This window comes from Protomyctophum bolini (assembly GCF_963924005.1).
Source record: "Protomyctophum bolini genome assembly, chromosome: 3".
In the NCBI taxonomy this organism is placed as follows: Eukaryota; Metazoa; Chordata; class Actinopteri; order Myctophiformes; family Myctophidae; genus Protomyctophum; species Protomyctophum bolini.
Window position 1 is genome coordinate 1,246,537 of NC_137864.1, and position 18,080 is coordinate 1,264,616.

General features: G+C 43.0%; 1 protein-coding gene across 1 annotated transcript in view; it reads right to left on the minus strand.

The window, feature by feature from the left end:
* Positions 1 to 250: 250 nt before the first annotated feature.
* Positions 251 to 18,080, minus strand: part of fhdc1 (FH2 domain containing 1) — a gene marked incomplete at both ends in the record, with an annotated part of 30,342 nt that continues 12,512 nt past the window's right edge. Inside the window, 9 exons of the mRNA XM_080760505.1 lie at positions 251 to 2,491; positions 2,951 to 3,115; positions 4,436 to 4,553; positions 6,382 to 6,452; positions 8,830 to 8,937; positions 11,769 to 11,839; positions 13,252 to 13,352; positions 17,085 to 17,170; positions 17,721 to 17,823. Of these exons, the coding sequence (XP_080616631.1) occupies positions 251 to 2,491; positions 2,951 to 3,115; positions 4,436 to 4,553; positions 6,382 to 6,452; positions 8,830 to 8,937; positions 11,769 to 11,839; positions 13,252 to 13,352; positions 17,085 to 17,170; positions 17,721 to 17,823 (3,064 nt within the window). The remainder of the gene's footprint in view (positions 2,492 to 2,950; positions 3,116 to 4,435; positions 4,554 to 6,381; positions 6,453 to 8,829; positions 8,938 to 11,768; positions 11,840 to 13,251; positions 13,353 to 17,084; positions 17,171 to 17,720; positions 17,824 to 18,080) is intronic.

Genomic DNA, 18,080 nt, shown 5'->3' on the forward strand with positions numbered 1-18,080 from the left:
AGTAGACCACTAAGCTGGCCATGAACGCTCTGTGTCGAATGTGGGATCATTTGCCTTTCATCAGTTTAGTTCATCGTCTGGTATTATTTCTCTTCGCAATTCATGAACCAAACAATGAAAGCAAAGTGGAGCATCCTCACACAGACGAATATTCGGTACACAAGTCCATGTTCTCAAGTCAGGAAGGAAACTAAACGTCTATTGAAGGGAATCAGTCCCCCTTCATTGAAGTTCCCGCAGGTCTATAGTTCTATTTCCAGCTTGGTTTGGGGTATTTGCTGGATGGTACAGAGTCTTTGGTCTGGACGGACTTCTCAGTAAAGCTATTACTCTTGCGAGCGTCTTCTCGAGTTGAAGGTGCCGGTGGTGGTGGTGGTGGTGGTGGTGGTGGTGGGGTGTCGCTACAGTAGGAACTCTGTCTGGGGGACTTTGTGCTCTGCGCCTTACGCAGACTGCCTGTCTCACTGTGTGGAGCAGTGGCATGGGTCGTAGGCGATATTTTATTCTGTTTGGCGGAGGCTGTCCGAGCCAGAAGCGAGGGGCTCCTGGAAGGAGTGGAGGGTACAGATGGGGGGCCGAGCTCCTTCTTGGTCCTGGAGGAGGAGGCTACGGTATTCCGGGCAAAGCTGGGAACCTCCGAGGTGATCTTGGGGACAAGCGTCTGTGAACCGCTGACCTCAGAGGAGCTCACCCCGGCCTGGTTCAGGTTCTGGCTCTGGCTATGGGCCATGAGGGCCAGGGCTCTCATGGTGGAGCGGCACATCTTCTCCTCCGGCGCCAGCTTGGGGATGTTCCTCAGAGGCTTGGCGCTGGGCTTGCGGAAGGAGGACTTTATCGGAGTGGAGTCACGCATCGCCCATCTGGAGACGCTGCACGTGAGGCTGCCTGACCTGACTTTGGACTCGTCCGGAGGCAGGCTGGAGTGTCGCGGGGTCCGGCAGGTCTTCTCACTTCTTCCTCTGGCCGGGGTACTCTGGTCACGAAGGGGCCGATGTGGCTCACTGCCGTCCAGGCATGCGCCTCGCTCTGTCCGTTTCACGTGGATGCCGGCCCTGGTGGATTTGGTTATAGGCACAACCTTACGCATGCCCTGGTTCTCACTGGTGGTCAACGTTCTGATGCCATGAGTTCCACTGGCCTTGGATGCTTTGGAAGCCACCTTGCTCTTGAAGTTGGTCTGTACGGCTTTCTCCCCCACCTGTCTGCCTTCGGCAGTGTCACAGCTATCAGTGTCCCACTCTTCAGCCGCAGCACGCGGAGTAATGGACGCCACGCCCGGAGAGCGTGGCGCAGAGAGCTCATTGGTTGATGTGGAGATAGTCCGGTCGTTGGTAGACATGGACTCCAGGTTAGATGACAGGGAACTGGGATTCTGCTGGTTCTCCTGGCTGTCCTTGTTATAGTCTAAGGTTCTCAAGTCGGACGTCAGTCCTTCTCTCGTCAGCGGTGAGCTGTCGATGTCGGAGCAGTCGAAGGCAACAGAGCAGTCCGTTTCTGTGCAGTCTAGGATGTAGAGTACTGGCTTCTTATTCGATACCGAGGGATCCAGAGGGAGGGTCGTATCGCAGGTCGTGGATGAGACGGTGCTGTTGTTGTCTTCATCTTCTTCTTTCCCTTTATGAAGAGACGTCACCAACTGGGCATGAGGGACCGTGTTTCCTTCCTTGGGACTCACTGCTCTTCCTGAGGTCTTATGACCTGGAAGGTTGTCCAGGACAGGTGACTGTGGAGGGGTCTCCATCTCCAAATCAGTAAGAAGTACGTCCCCTTGGTGGACAAAGGGTGTGTGACGATTGTTATTGTTTGGACTGCACAGGTCAAAAGCTTGCGGCACGCGGACCAGCAGGTGCTTCTCAACGCTGACATTCATATGCCCCATGGTTGCCAGGTTGTGCGCTTGACTTGTCTTCTGAAAGACATAAGAGTTGCGAGGCAGGACGCTGCCCTCGGACACAGACGAGTAGCTTATCGTGTTGTTGTTGAACGGGTCTTCGTCTGCGCCGAACCCCGAGGTGGAATATCTGACCAGCGGGCTGATGGGTTCCGTCTCGGCTCGCGGGGACGTCGCCGCGAGCGGCCTGTCCCGGCCCGTCAGCTCACGGTTGTCGTCCTGGGACAAGAGCCAGGGGGTGGTCCTCCGCTGAGGGGTTCGCCCGGAGCGAGGCAGGCTGTTGAACTTGGAGTAGTCGGAGGAGCTGCCGCCGAACAGCTCCAGGTAACCTTGGAGCTCACGTTCGGCGGCCACGGCGGAGACAGTGTGGCGGTGGCGACGTGCGCTGGCGGAGCGTCCCAGAGGGCTGTGGGGGCTCTGGGACCTCTGCTGGAAGAAGTCCAGGAGACCCTCCTTGGTGAGCAGCTCCATGTCGCTCTCGCTGCTGCTCCGGCCGATGCCTCCGCTCTGGTCGGCAGCTGACCAAGCGAATCGCTTCTCCTCCAGCTCTCGAAGGCGACGCTGCCTGGCCTCCTCCTTCAGCTCCCGGTCCAGGTTGTCCTGACGGTGGAAGGTCAAGAGGTCAAAGATCAAGACTTTGTGGGTGTTCTAGCTAACATGTTAAAGGAGTAGTACACCCACAAAATATTCAATCAATTACACACCTCATGAAGCCTTGAATTCATGTAGATGTTTTAGGTTTTTTTTCAGATTCGTAAGCCAATAAGCCTAAAGAGTCTCAGAAGGAGACTCAAAGGGTCTCTTACTAAGACTCCTATTGATCAATAACCCGGTCATCAAATGATTGGCTCAGCAATGAGACAAATAATAATAATAATAAAGACTTCATGGGGTGTGTAATTGATCGAAAATAAGTGCTTTTTTGGGCGAACTACTCCGTTATGACAATCTTTGCCCCCAAAGGGAAGATCAATACAACGAGAATAAGATAGAAAAATGTTTATTTCGGGAGATTGCTCAACCACCTCAAGTAAGAAAGTATGTTAAAGAGAAGCTCACCTTCACAGCCTTCTTGAACTTGAGACAGAAGTCCTGAAAGATGCGAAATCCCTCGTCCAGTTTGAAGGTATCCTTGTCTTCACAAAAGAAGTCAATGAGAGCGTTTCCTTCTTTGCGAAGCTCCAACCTGCGCCGTTGCAGGTCCTGCAGGGTCCGTACTGAACTCTGACACGCACGCACGTGCACACACACACACACACACACACACACACACACACACACACACACACACACACACACACACACACACACACACACACACACACACACGCAGAACACCATTAGATTAGTTAGATCACTGTTTCCCCAAACACTGGGTCGGGAGTCTGGACCCATTTGTGTTTCGTGGACACATTTGTATGGGTCCTTTTACTTTTTGTTTTCTATATTTTGTTTAAAATTATTATTATTTCAAAAACTTTATAAAAAAACATTCCCAAAAAAGCAAAACATTGGAGGTGATGGAGGGTAAAGGAACTGGTTAGAATAACGTGTTCCATGTGGCCACAAGGGGGCGGGCCACGCTCATATTTTCTGGTCTTGTCCTAAAATTCAGAAATACTGGCAGGGAATTCACTCCACCTTGGAGACCGTTCTATGTTTTGAGATACCTCTGTCTGTTTCTTTTCTACTGTTGGGAAATATCCCTGAAGAGTTTCTAACACATGATAAATATCTAATCAAGATCCTCTTAGCATCAAGTAAAAAAGCAATCACACGACGCTGGTACCAACAGGACCCACCAACGAAAGATCAATGGATGGACATTATTGAGGAACTGTATTCTATGGAAAAACTAACATTCATACTGAGACTACAAGAGGATAAATTCTATAAAAAGTGGGAAAAGTGGAATCTATTCTCTCAGCCTAGCGATATTGCAATAGGATTTCATTAAATGTTTGTTGTAATGTGAAAAATGCAGCCTTTTTTCTTTTACTTTTTGTCCTTTTCTTTTCTTTTTCTTTCCCGTATTGTCTTGTTAGTTGAGTTCTTTTTTTGTCTGTTCTTCCTTCAATAAAAATTAAGTGAAAAAAAATAATAATAATAACATGTTCCTTCCACGCGCTACGTCCAACCAGGGAAACTCCCCCCTGTCAGGTGAAAAGAAGCGGATTTGGACTCCTCATGCATATAAGTTACCATAAGGTCAGTCCGTTGCTCTCCCCAGGTTGGCATAGGGAGTGTAGCACCCAGGAATACATTAGATAATTGACACAGAGTGTAAAAAATAATGGGTGCAAAATCTTTTTTTGGGTCACAGTCTAAAAAGTTTGGGAACCACTGTGTTAGATGACAATTGATACAATAAGATTACATACGATGAGAATGAGATCAGATCAGATAAGAGTAGGCCTACACAAGCAGTGTAGTTTGTTGGTCCGTGCATAGTTGCGTGCGTGCTTGTGTGCGCGCACGTGTGTGTGTGTGTGTGTGTGTGTGTGTGTGTGTGTGTGTGTGTGTGTGTGTGTGTGTGTGTTTCACCTGCAGAAAGGGCTCCAGCTGCAGCAGGAGGTCCTGTTCTCCTTGGACCTTCTCCTCCATGGACCTGGTCCTCACATAGAGGGAGGAGAAGTCCATCTCAATGTTCTCCACTGAGATCCTGTAGGAGAACATGGACACACAGTAGACATTACCAATAAATACTGACCCTACTGAGATCTTATAAGAGAAGACAGTAGACAAGTAGTCACTGAATGTGTGGATTGTTGTAAATCCACCACATAAGTTAATCGACTAAAACGGCATATTTTGGGTTCAATGCTGAATCCGATTTTGGAGAGCCCTATTAGACTACCAATTACTGATGTTTTGACCAATACTTAAAAAACCCTACTTAAAATTATTCAAAAATAACAGTTTTTTTGTTTGTTTTTACTTGAGTAATGACATGCCCAAAATAGCGACACCTTGTTGAAAGTGCATGGTCAAAAAATTAGGACACATTGGCTGCATAATAATATTGATGATGTGAATGTCGTCCAATAAGTCAAATAATGGCCAGACTACTGTATATCAGCAATAATGTCTGGCTCTAGAGAACCGACAGCACATAAACCCCCTCCTGCTGCTACTGTATGTGTGTGTTGAAGCTCTCAGTTTTATTATCATAATGTTGAGCATTATGCTGTGTCATTATATTCTGCAGCTTTGTAGACTGCAGTCTAACAGCCTGCGGAGCGTGGGAGACACTTTAAAGGACTCCACAATACAGCCAGTACACTACAGTATGCTGTGAAACAGCCCCACACGCAAACATTGTTTGTCATACACTGTTTGGTTTCAGAAACCGAAAACATTTCATTTCCCCCACCGAGTCAGGCAGAAAACTCGTATGTCCATTGTCCATATTCTAACGGTTTGTGTTTATCTGTAAATTAACGCCCTACTTTATTATACCACAGCCGGCGTCACACAAAAGTAGCAGATTGGCTGCGTTTTTTTTCAAGCTTGCAGATCTGCTACTTTTGCTATTTTTGAATTTGAACAAAGTAACAGCTTTGGACATATGAGGTTTCCACCTGACAGAGACGATATGTATAGTATACTGTAGTATTAGTATAGTAGTAGTGTCTGAAATCTATATTTGTGTTGACTAATCCTTGTCTCTCCGACGTCCATCCATATGGCGTGATGATTACTAGTCATGTTAGTACCATGATGCTGCCATGCAGCGATGACCGTGACAAACTCACAGAGCCTGGCAAGCCACTGCCTCCCAGAGGGACTAGAGTACAAACAGTACAGTCTCGGTCTAAGTACTGTACTGTACTGTACCTGGCTTGCATATTAATGTGTCTGCAGCATGCACTGTAATGGCTTCAATCCAACAATGAAATACACAGAGCTCTATGTTTAGCAGATTCTGATTCACACCAAACATGCACAGACAGATAGTATACTGTATGTAAAGCAAATTACAAAAAAAGGGGGAAAAAAAGGTAGAAATATATGAATTGCTGCAGAGTGTGAATTCAGTTTCAGCTTCACCCAGCTGAAGGCTGCTCACAACATATGGTCAGGTGAGGAGCTGTTTATATAGTTACTTTAGGGGTTAAGTGTTTTATGAAAGGACTGTTTATCAAACACTGGGTTGGGGACCCATGAACTTAAAGGGGGTGTCAGTGATTTCAGTCAAAAAACCTTAGGTTTCGTTTTTGGCTGTGGGACCCAAGCTTTCATCCAATCAGGATAGAGAACAAAAACGAAACCTAAGGTTTTTTGACCCCCAGGGGTTAACTGGGGACAGGGAGGAACGGCTTATATGGTCAGCACACTCTATAGTAGGGAGGATTATCACAACAAAACAAAAAAATAAGTGATATTTGAATTAAGTGAAATCACTGACTCTACCTTTAATATGGGTCGCAAGTAGAAAAAAAAAAAGATAACAAATCTCCAGCTGTGGCGATCAGGCCACTAAACTATACCTTGCGGCGCTTTGAACATGTTGAAGTTTCTCTGGAAACTTCAGTAGCTTCTCGTCTTTCTTCTTTGCCTCCTACATGCATGTATGAGAGAAAGAGAGAGAGAGAGAGAGAGAGAGAGAGAGAGAGAGAGGACATAGTTTACATCTTCATCATAATGTTGTTAAGTTTATTTTTACTGAAGAAGTGACTGCTGTCTGTCTGTTATGCAAGTGTCTTCTGGGTGCCATCTGCTACCTCTCCGGCCCCTCCTGCAATATTAATCCCGTCTCACGCAGTTTACCCGTCGTCACGCCCCCTGCCGTGAACGACACACAACCGTTTCACCTTCCAGGCCTCTCTTCTGCACATTGCTTATTATTATTTATTTAAAAAAAAAAAGTGTTATATAATCAATGCCAGCCAAAGAAGTCATCAATCCATTTAAACGTTCAAATCAGAGCGATTGCTTTTTTCCCCCCCAATATGAAATATTCATGTAGAAAAACAGAGAGAGGAGGAAGATGAGTAAAATCCACCAAGGTGCTCTTTCGTACAAGGGTGATAAAGATGATCTCATGTATCGTATTCCCACGCTCATTTGTATCGTCCGATAAAGGCTGCATGGTGTTTGCTGCAACGTGTTTTTTTTAGTTTTAGTTTAATTTTTGTACCCATGCTACTCTTTATAGTGTCCGCCTTGAGACTGGGAGGTCGGGGGTTCGATCCTGCCAGGCCAGGTCATCATAGTAAGTAATAAAATGGGACCCGATGCCCCCCTGCTTGGCACTCAGCAAAGTCGGCATCAAGGGTTGGATTGTGGTGTAGGGCTGTCACGGTTACAATTTTAAGCCGGCGATTAATTGTATTGGGCATTGAATAGTGGAACAAATGAATACAACTTTAACATTTTGTTTGGTTTTTACTATAGGCTTCATAACCACAAATTGCACAGCAGCCGATATGACAAATAACTAACTATACAAAGAAATTACAAACACTTTTAATAATATACTTTCAAGACCATAGAGGAAATAGCTGATCTTCAAGGAAGCTTGTAGATCTGCTATTCCTGATATTTGTGTAAAATATTTGAAAATGTATGAACATTTTTCATCATGGAATTAGACCAGGGGTAGGCAACCTTAGGCACCAGTGCCAACATTGGCACAAAGGAGGGTGATCACTGGCACACTGGCAAGTGTGTGAGAGAGTATTTTTGGTTTTAAATAAACTATTTAAAAAAATGCAGTGAAATAAATGTCCCTCACATTTGTGTAAATTACATCCTGCATTCTACATTCATTAAAACTGAACTCTATATTGCTCTGAGTCTAATGATCAACAACGTGAAAGAAAATATTAAAAAAACTCTACATTTGTGGACAATCAAAATAAGTTGGAATTTTTCACGTGGTGTCATTCCAATTAATTAATGTTGATATGGCACACTGACGATCTAGAAATTAAAAACATGGCACTTAATTAAAAAAAAAGGTTGCAGACCCCTGAATTAGACGATGATGTAATAATTGTGACAGGCCTAGGGGTAAGTCCCTGCGACTTACTAGCATCAAGTCCAGAGAGTGCACTTGTACAGTACATCATGTCTGGGGGATACTTGTACATCAAGCTGCCTCACGCTGTGGGAACAGGAGATAGCTACGCTATGGGCCACATATCCTGGGAACCAACATGGCTACTTACTTACTTACTTACTTACTTACTTACTGTATGCATTAGCCATACAAACACAAAGGCTCAATAGAGTGTAAGAGTGCCTTGGTCAAGATTGATTTAATTTAAGCAACAAAATAAATGGAATACCGATGTATAATTATCATGAACCCTGTAACTGGGAACGAATGGACTAAGAAGAACTGAAACTACTCAAAGAGGGTTCCCTTACTCTCCTGGAACTGTACGACCCGTAACACAATGAAAGTTAATAATGGAAATGTAACAAATGACTTGTAACAATTACGAAATGTACTGTGATGCCCAACATGACCCACCTGTTTACAGAAAACTCTAAATAAAAACAGTTAAAAAAAGAATGCCTTTGTCACTCATCCTTTTTTGCATGAAATATTAATGCTTTGAAAAGGTCAGTCTGACTCATATACCGGTGAGTTCCTTGCTAAAATGAGCATAAGAAACATGCATACAAAGATACTATCAAGTAAAGCCGTCTATCAAGTAAAGCCGCAAGTTCATGTATAATTAATATATAAAGGACTCTGGAAACATAATAATATAATTTCTTCATTTATAAATAATACAGTATTATCACATTTATACGTACACATTATATAAAGAAGAGGCTGAGCTGCTGGAGATGGGTCTCTCGCTCGGAGACCCCATCTCCACGAGGCACATCTGGTTGCTGGAGACGGTGATTGGCAGAGGAACATTATGGATGGCCTTATGGATGCCATAAATATGTAAGTAATTCTATGAAGACGCACTCACCAGAGCCACAAAGTGCAGGAGGTTCATGCCTGGTTTGTTGGCCTTGGTGTCAGCCAGCGAGAGGAGAGAGGACAGCTTGAATCCCACAGCGTTGCCCGCATAGCCTCCCTGAAACACACGACACCACCATAAGACACAACGCAACCATAAGACACAATACAAGAACAATCCGATTCAACGATGGCTTGCAGAGAAGGCAGCTCAACATAAGCAAAACCAGATAAAGTGGCCCTCGGGGGAAACAGGTCAGGTCAGGTTGTGGCCTCCTGGTGGCGCTATGATAGGCCAATGTGAAAAGGCTGCCATTTCTTCTTACGCCTTTGGATGGCAATTGGATGATTTTGAGGCATTTGAAAAGGGTGAGGCATTTGAAAAGGGTGGAATATATTCCTCAAACTAGTAGGAGCGTCTGTGAAAGATTTCACGCAAATTGCACGCTGCGTCCATGATTTGATGCTTTTTTGTTCAAAACAGGCCAATCCTGCAAACTTTGAAAGCCAATGTTAGCCAATTAGGATGGAATATGAAATATCGGACAGATCCGTCTTGAACACATATCTATAGAGATCGTGTGTAACGATTTGCGGGATCTTTGGACAGAATCTGGAGGAGTAATATCAAAATATGTGTTTTTCAAAAGACGGCCTCCCGGCGGCGCTATAACAGGCCGTTCTGGAGAATTTGGGGCAGAGGTTCATTGTTGGCATCCAGGGAGTGTGTGTGCAACATACTCTCTCCCCATGCCTTCGGCCTGGTGGAGACAACAACACTAAATGTTGACTGTGAGTCATATTGTCAGATTGTAACACAGTACACTGAGTGAGTACAGTGTACGAGAACGAGGTGCAGAGAATGAGAAGCGCAGCTTCATTGATGCCCCATAAGATGCCAACAAAAAACTGATGTACAAGCTTAAAGGGATAGTTCAGATTTTTTGAACTTAAGTTGTATGAAATACTTGCCATTAATATAGTGGTTGCAACTATATTAATTGATTGCCCGAGTCCCGTGGTGGGAGTTCTGCTCTGCTTTTCGCCAATATTAAAGGGACACTTCACCCTTTTTGCAAAAAAATATATGTTAATGACGTTTAGGAGCTTTAGAACACTTTCCTGGGGTTATTTATGTATGTAATATGTGGTTTTAGATATTTTAGATTGTAGCAGTGAGCCTGTTGTCTCTGATGTCATGGATAGTGGGCTCACTTCCTTCCTGGACTACATGTTGTCTCAGTAAGACAGCTCTCCCCCCTATCCACAAGGAGGAGCAGTGCACCAAAGAATTATGGGAATTGTAGTCCAGGAAGGTAGTGAGACCAGTGTCCATGACATCAGAGACAACAGGCCCACTGCTACAATCTAAAATATCTAAAACCACATATTACACACATAAAGACCCACAGGAAAGTGATCTAAAGCTTCTAAACGTCATTAACATATATCTTTTTGCAAAAAGGGTGAAGTGTCCCTTTAAGTAGTTCCAGTAATGTTGTGGGGGGCACTGGGGCCACGTAGTAAAAGTAAATTAATCCACAAAACGAACGTTTCGTTCAACTTTGACCCCTCTATCACATGGAACTATTTTTTGGGCGTAGTGATATGGACACAAAAAACATAGTTCCGTGTGATACAGGGGTAAAAAAATTACGAAAATTGCACTAATATTTTTGAAATAGGTCAACAATACAAATAACGTTAGTTTTGTGGATTCATTTACCTTTACTACGTGCCCCCCCAGTGCCCCCCACAAAATGACCGGAACTACTTGATATTTCACCAAAACCAGAGCAGAACTCCCACCACGGGACTCTGGCAATCAATTAATAGGCTACAGTTACAACCACTATATTAATGGCAAGTATTTCATACAGCTTAAGTTAAAAAAAATCTCAACTATCCCTTTAACAATGTTTTGTGACACAACCAGATATCTTCTAAATCAGTTACTGTGGGTTTGTAAATCAATGATTTGTCAGCAAACAACACCATTGTGAGTGTTAGAGAACTTAGAGAGGACCTGGGTAGATGATGTTGCAAAATGTTCCTTTAAAAGTCAATTAAACTCAAAAGCCCTAGTGATGAAATGTCCTCCTTTCCTTGGTGTGGGTTGTAATTTCTTTCCATGGCTCCTGAACATGACAGTTCTAGGACCAGAACTCTCCGAATAGCCTACTTGGTGCTCTGCATTTAGGAGGTCTACTGTCACACACACTATAACTTTGTTACTTGTAGTCACTTGTTATGTAGTCTCTAGACTGTTGACTCTTTTTTTTTACTATTTTGAAAAACATTAAAAAATTGTTCAACTAGCCGATCTACATCGCCAAGATGTGATCGGCTATTTTAACTATTCAAATTACTATTTTGAAAAAGTTTTCAAAGCAGATATGGAGATAAGATGTTTCTGTCCAAAATCAATGATATAACATTGAGACTGGTACAAATAGTAAAACAAATATAAAAAAACCCATTAAAGATGGAAACCCTAAAACATGATCATCGGGTATTATTATAATATAAGGAGGAAGAACATTTTACAAAAAGTGTACGGTATTTGTTAAAATCATGCTTTTATGTGGACACGCCCACCGGTTCATTAAGTATGCCTGGTTTGCCTGGTGGGTGGTGATGGGTGGTGATCCACCTGAACTGAAGCCACACCCACAGCTGTAGTTGTATGATAACAGGGGAGGGGTTAGGGGAGGGGCTGATAGTGTCTGTCACAATATTACTGTTTATTTCACTGGCCCGTTTGACTGTCAAGGGTTCAGCCTCCAGGAAGAAACCCTAAATACAAAGTTAATACACCATTGCACATAAAAAACGACTCCAGGGTGTCGTCTAATGTATACTGTTACCTCATAGACACATGAAAAACTGGGAAAATGTGTATAGAATACAGTACTATAGAGTTAGACGCATGTAGAGCTGTGTACTCACAGCGTTCATGATGTTCCCTGCCTGCAGCACCAGGTGCAGGATAGCATGAAGCTCCTCACAGTTCATCAGCTCTGCACAGAACAAAGACACATCAATATCACTGCAACACACCACCCATTGGCACCCAGTATGTAGTGTCGAAAAAGAAAACCGGGCCCATTGCAAGTTGCTATACTCTCTATCTGTCCTCGTCTTACCCCAATGGTCACCAAACGTTTTATTCCGTGATCCAAAAGAGAAATTATGTTTATGTTTGCCCGGGACTCAAACGAGTGAAAATACCCAATCTATATACAAGCTCACAACATGTCGCTTTGCGCCGCATTGTGTGAGCTTGTAGATTGGCTATTTTCACTGCTTCTTAAACATTTGTTTTGTAATTTATGGAATTCCTTTGATTTTGTTTAATTTATTCATGAAATTACTGAAAAAAGAAATTTAATTGATTTTTTTTTAATTCCTGGAAAAATATAATTATCTTGGGAATGTTTTTTTGAAAATGTTTTTAAATAGGCCTAATAATTATTAAAAACTAAATGTAGGAAACAAAAATATAAAGGGACCCATAAAAATGTGTCTGCGACCCACAAATGGGTCCCGACCCAGTGTCTGGAAAACAGTGCTCTACCCTGAGCCATCACACCACAGCATAACGAGCAGGGTTTGATTGATTGATTGATTGAAATATGTATTAACAGTTTGCAGAATTACAGTACATTTCAAGCACAAACTCAATGGGGTCATAGTGTTTCCTTTTCCTTGTAGAGCAAGGTTTGGGATAAAAAATAGCAGATCTACAAGCTCAATGAGGTCATAGTGTTTGGGATACAGTTATGCTTGTTGCTTCAACTACAAGGACAATGCCCATTTAACCCATTTTGGGCGGGAAACCCGCATTATGTTATGCTTTAGCTATTGAAAAAGCTCATAGCGTGGCACTGCGTGCCGCACTATGAACCTGTAGGTCTGATTTTAGAAAAAAAATCAAAGAACAACTGACATAATTATAAACATAGCTTTTTCAGAAAACCGTCAGGATTTAGAAGACATTTTTAGAATCTGATCTCAGGTCAAAATGTATAACATCGTCAAATATTGGTGAAAAATGCAACATCATCACTTGGTTGTTGCCATGTGTGTGTGTAACTGTACCTGTGTGTACCTACACTGGGTCATCTCGGGTGACACATTCCAACCACTTCACATAGTTCACTGCTGGCTCAGATAACTGGGTCACCTGTCCGAGAGTGTGTGTGTGTGTGTGTGTGTGTGTGTGTGCGTGCATGCGTGTGCGTGTGCGTGTGCATGTGTGTGTGTGTGTGTGTGTGTGTGTGTGTGTGTGTGTGTGTGTGCGTGCGTGTGCGTGCATGCGTGTGCATGCGTGTTTATACGCATCACTTTTTAGTGTGTGTAGGTTTACACAGATTGCGAGTTAGAAGTTGTGTGTGCGTGCGTGCGTGCGTGCGTGCGTGCCAGCCATTACCTTTAGTGGCGACGTGGATGACATCGATATCGCGGCTCATCACCGCACAAGACGGAAAGAACTCTTCGCGCAGGACCATGGCCTCGATGCGCACCTCAAAACTACACAGGGAAACACAAGTACACAGGTGTCACATTCATAATATACTATCATATAGCCTGCCATTATGTCACCTGAGGTAAGAGGATCGATACAAGGACTGAGAGGGCGATACGGTAAGCTCGTGCTGATCGGTCAGTTGCCGTATAACCCCTATAGGGTGGATATGGAGGATGGCCATTCAACACAGCTAAAAGTGGCAAAGCTGGCTGAACTGGCATAGCGAGCCACTTCTCAAAACTCTGAGGCCTCTAAGCCAATGGGAGACTTACCCATAAAACCCATAGTGTGAACGCCGCAATGTGAAGCCGTGAGCTGATAGGCAGATCGAGGATGCGGCACAAGACTGATTATAGATGTTCAGCATCTAGCTGACCATGATAAAAAAGGTGAGTATGTGAATGTACCAATGATAAGTATAGGCCTACCATATCAGGAATGGTTTACTAATGAATGACATTGTTTCGGTACTTAAACTTTTAGCATTCCTACTTTCTCTAGTGTCAACTCTAAACAACTATCCTCTCTCTCTCTCTCTCTCTCTCTCTCTCAATTCAATGCAATTTAAATGAACAAAAATGCACTAAATCGTGGCGAGTTCTCCGGATACACCCATCAGACCTCTTAACTCCTCGCAGCGCAGATCTACAAGCTCAGACTGAAGTCTATTTATTTAGTATTTTATTTATCTCTACTCTATCTGTACCTACTGTATCCTGTACCCCCCCCCCCCCCCCCCCACAGGGATCACGTGACACGTTAAAACCTTTCAATAAACCTTTCAATCCTGTGAAAACACCGGAGTCATTCAGATATCAAATGTCCTCTGATTTCTCCGGTTTCTCATTTCAGTGGTGTACGTGGAATCTTGGATGCTGTTCAAGTTCTTAAGCCATGCAGCCAATTTTGACTGAACGCCATCTTGGCTGAACTGCCTGCCTGTCCCTTCCTTCCCTCCCTATGACACTCTGGCCAATGCTCCAAGCATCCTAGACTCTCCTCCCTTCCTGGCACCTCCTGGCTCCCAAGCTGTACAATGACCCCCCCCCCCCCCCCTTCTCTTGGTCATAACTGCAGACTCACTCCCCATTTTCCACTGCAGTCTGAAAAACTCGCCTCCTCATTCTCTACCTCTAGCACACACCTCTTCAGACTCCACCTCACCCCCTATAGAACACACCTCTTCAGACTCCACCTCACCCCCTAGCACTCACCTCTTCAGACTCCACCTCACCCCCTAGTACTCACATTTTTCCCATAGACATTTCAAAACGTATTTATTTAAAGACCTTATAAGCGTCGTACGAAGCCAACTCTTGTCGTGACAAATCATGACAACAAACACAATATTTTGGACCAAACAAATAATTGCAAAGAAGAAAAACAACAAAAAAAGTGTTTAAACCTGCGGTTTTCTTTTTCTTTCTTTGTTCAGCCCGAAAAATTGTGTTTGTTGTCACGACAAGAGTTGGCTTTGTCCGTGGCGTAAACGTCTTTAAATAAATACTTTCTGAAAAGTCTATGAAGAAAATGAACAGGGATTTATTTTCCGGGTCTTTCGAGGGGGCGGGACTGCGACGCTCTATAGCACTCACCTCTTCAGACTCTACCACACCACTAGCACTCCTCATTCCTTGCTTGTATACATTTTTGTTGGATATTTTGTGATGCAGATATGTTGGCTAATTATTCATACATGTTATTACGTTGTTAGATACGTACAGTAGGTATAATGTCTCTGTCGGGTGGACATAGGCCTGTGGGCCAGCAATGTTTAGAATTCGCCAATCAGGATGGAATGAATGAATGGTTTATTTCAATCTTTCAGTTAGACATTATAAAAATCTTTTTTTTATTTTATTTTTGTTTTTAACGTGATCGAAAAGGTATAGGCAGAAGCTTATAGCTTATTTATGCCTATCCTCAATCACATAATGACAACAAATAAAATGTAAAGAACCGACACAATATGAAAATTCAAAATTCAAAGATCGGCCTCCTGGTGGCGCTATAAATGGCAGATGTGAATGAAAAATGTGAAAGACCCGTTTTGTTTAGTGATTTATAGAGAAACTGTGTAACGATTCGCATGATTTCTGGACAAAATCTATAGGAGTACTGTAAAAAGAAAAATGTTTTGCAAAAATCACCCTCCTGGTGGCCCTATAACAGGCCGATGTAAAACAAATTGTGGCAGAGGTTCTGCTCTGGCAACCAGGGAGTGATAAATAAATGCTGGCCCTCACGGCAGGGTCTGTGAGTGACACCTATAAAACGGAGACATTTCCATCTATCTCTCACCACCCAATGAATGGGAACATATGATATTTTCTCCTGCTCTTAACCACTTACTTCATCATACAACAAATTGCAAAAATGTAACTGCTAGACCGGTTATTTTCATTATTTCATGAAACATTTTGTGCCATTTTTGCCTGTAATGGAAGGTCCCAAAATAGGGACACCTGTTTGAAAAAGCCCATTTTGGGCGGGAGCCCCTTTTGGTGTTAATTAATTATTATGTTATAATTTAGCTATTGAAAAATAGCAGATCTACAAGCTCATAGCGCGCCACCGAGTGGCGCTCTACGAGCTTGTAGGTCTGCTATTTTTTGAAAAATCGTGAAAATATTTATTTCATAAAACTGGAGGATTTAGAAGATTTCTTTTATCATTTTGAGGTCAGGCCTACGTAAATGGTTTAACCTCCTAAGGAATGAACATGCATGCTAGCAGAACTCATCACAGCTCACCTTACTACAACGCCAACCAACCCAAACAGAGATTAAAGACTAAATTAAAGACTAAAGACAACAAACAATGGTTGCTGGGTAACTCGGCACATATATCAACAAAGGAGCTGATGCTCTAAACAGCTTTTACTGTTGACTATTTAACTATGGACCAATATAAACACAATGCTTACCTGGCTTAGCATGGCTATTGCTAATGTCACCAGTTTACTGTTTGCTTGTCCACAAAATGTCAAGAATGGTAGATAGCATGCTGCTTTTAGACAGATGCTAGGTTTGATTATGCTGGTATCCTAGTTACTTAATTGTTTTCTTTGCGTTTTATTTAACGTGATAATTTGCCCTGACTTTGTTGACTGTGGTTCATGACATTTCACTCAAATTTAAAATCTTGTAAATCAAGAGCGTCTGCCTGCCCTATACCATTGCACCATATTGCACACCATTACATTTCCCAGGCTAAATAGACCAGTTACACAACAAGTCAGGCATTTATCAAACCTTCTTATCCAGATTGACTTAGAAAGTGTATGTTATTGAGTAAGGCATTGCAAATAGCAGATCTACAGCCTTGTCCTGCTGTGCTTGGTTCGTGGCACCAACACACAGCCGAGTATAAATCAGGCATGAGAGACACAAGCTTTGTCATGTGGTCGAGGTACAAAATCCAAATAAGCATCTATCTATGAGCAAATAAAGACGTGTTAACAAACGTGTCTACTTGACTTAGCCTGGAATAAAACACATTTTGGGCGGGAACCCCTTTTGGTGTTAGCATTATGTTATGCTTTAACTATTGAAAAATAGCAGAACTACAAGCTCATAGCTCGATAGAAAAATCGAAGAACGACTGACATAGAAACATAGCTTTTTCAGAAAACTGTCAGGATGTAGAAGACATTTTGAGAATCTGATCTCAGGTCAGAATGGGTTAAGAATAGAAGGTAGAGTTGCAACTTGCATAGTAGAGATAGACGTTACCGTGGGATATGGATGAGTTGGTACATGAAGTTATCCACCAGAGTCAGCTTGCTCGGGTCCCCTTTAAAAGACTGCAGCTTCTTGACCTGAGGACGCAACAGAGACACAAACTTGCAGGTTATCAAAGGGAAGCAAAAACACAAAACTCCTCAAATGCTTCTACTGTATGGAGGCTACTGTATATAGAGCGTCGCAGGCCCGCCCCACGACGAGCGGCCCCGGAAGACAATTTCCAATTCATTTTTCCCATAGACATTTCATAAAGTATTTATTTAAAGACCGTACCCCTTTTTTTTGGGGGCCGAACAAATAATCGTCATGAAAGGGGGCGCTCTACATGGTTCTTCATAAAAGAACACATCTGGGTTTCTTTCTTTGTAAAAACTGAATTGGTTACATTATCAACAGAGCAAGAGAACCCTCTTTTTTGATGAGAATATATCTATTTAACGGTTGATTTACAGTATGACTTGCATCGTATTTTCAGCCATCCACACCGACAATGAGTCTTAGTTAAAACCTTAGCTTTAAAATATCTGTACATTTTCATTGTTGCTAATATGATGCTGTTTTGTATCATATTGCTGTTTCTCTGAATGCACGCACGGACGCACGCACACAGTCACACACACACACCTCCTCGATGTCAGGCAGCAGTTTGAGCAGGTCTTTGAGCAGCTCTGCTCCGTAAATCTTTCCGTCCCCTTGTCTGATGTCCTCTACGATGGAGCTGTTGGACCTGCCAGGACGTCACACAAAAGCATCAAAAGTAGCAGATCCACACGCTCATAATGCAGCGCGAAGCAATGCGTTTTGAGCTTACGTATGTACTGTAGATCTGCTCCTTTATCTATATTTGAATTTGAATCCTGAAAAGTATACAGTTTTGGGACATACAGTATGAGTTGGTCATGCATGCGACAGAGATGATATATCACATTTGATTCTCTTAGTTTGCATAATTCCATACTCTGTAGATGTATTCCATGAATGAAT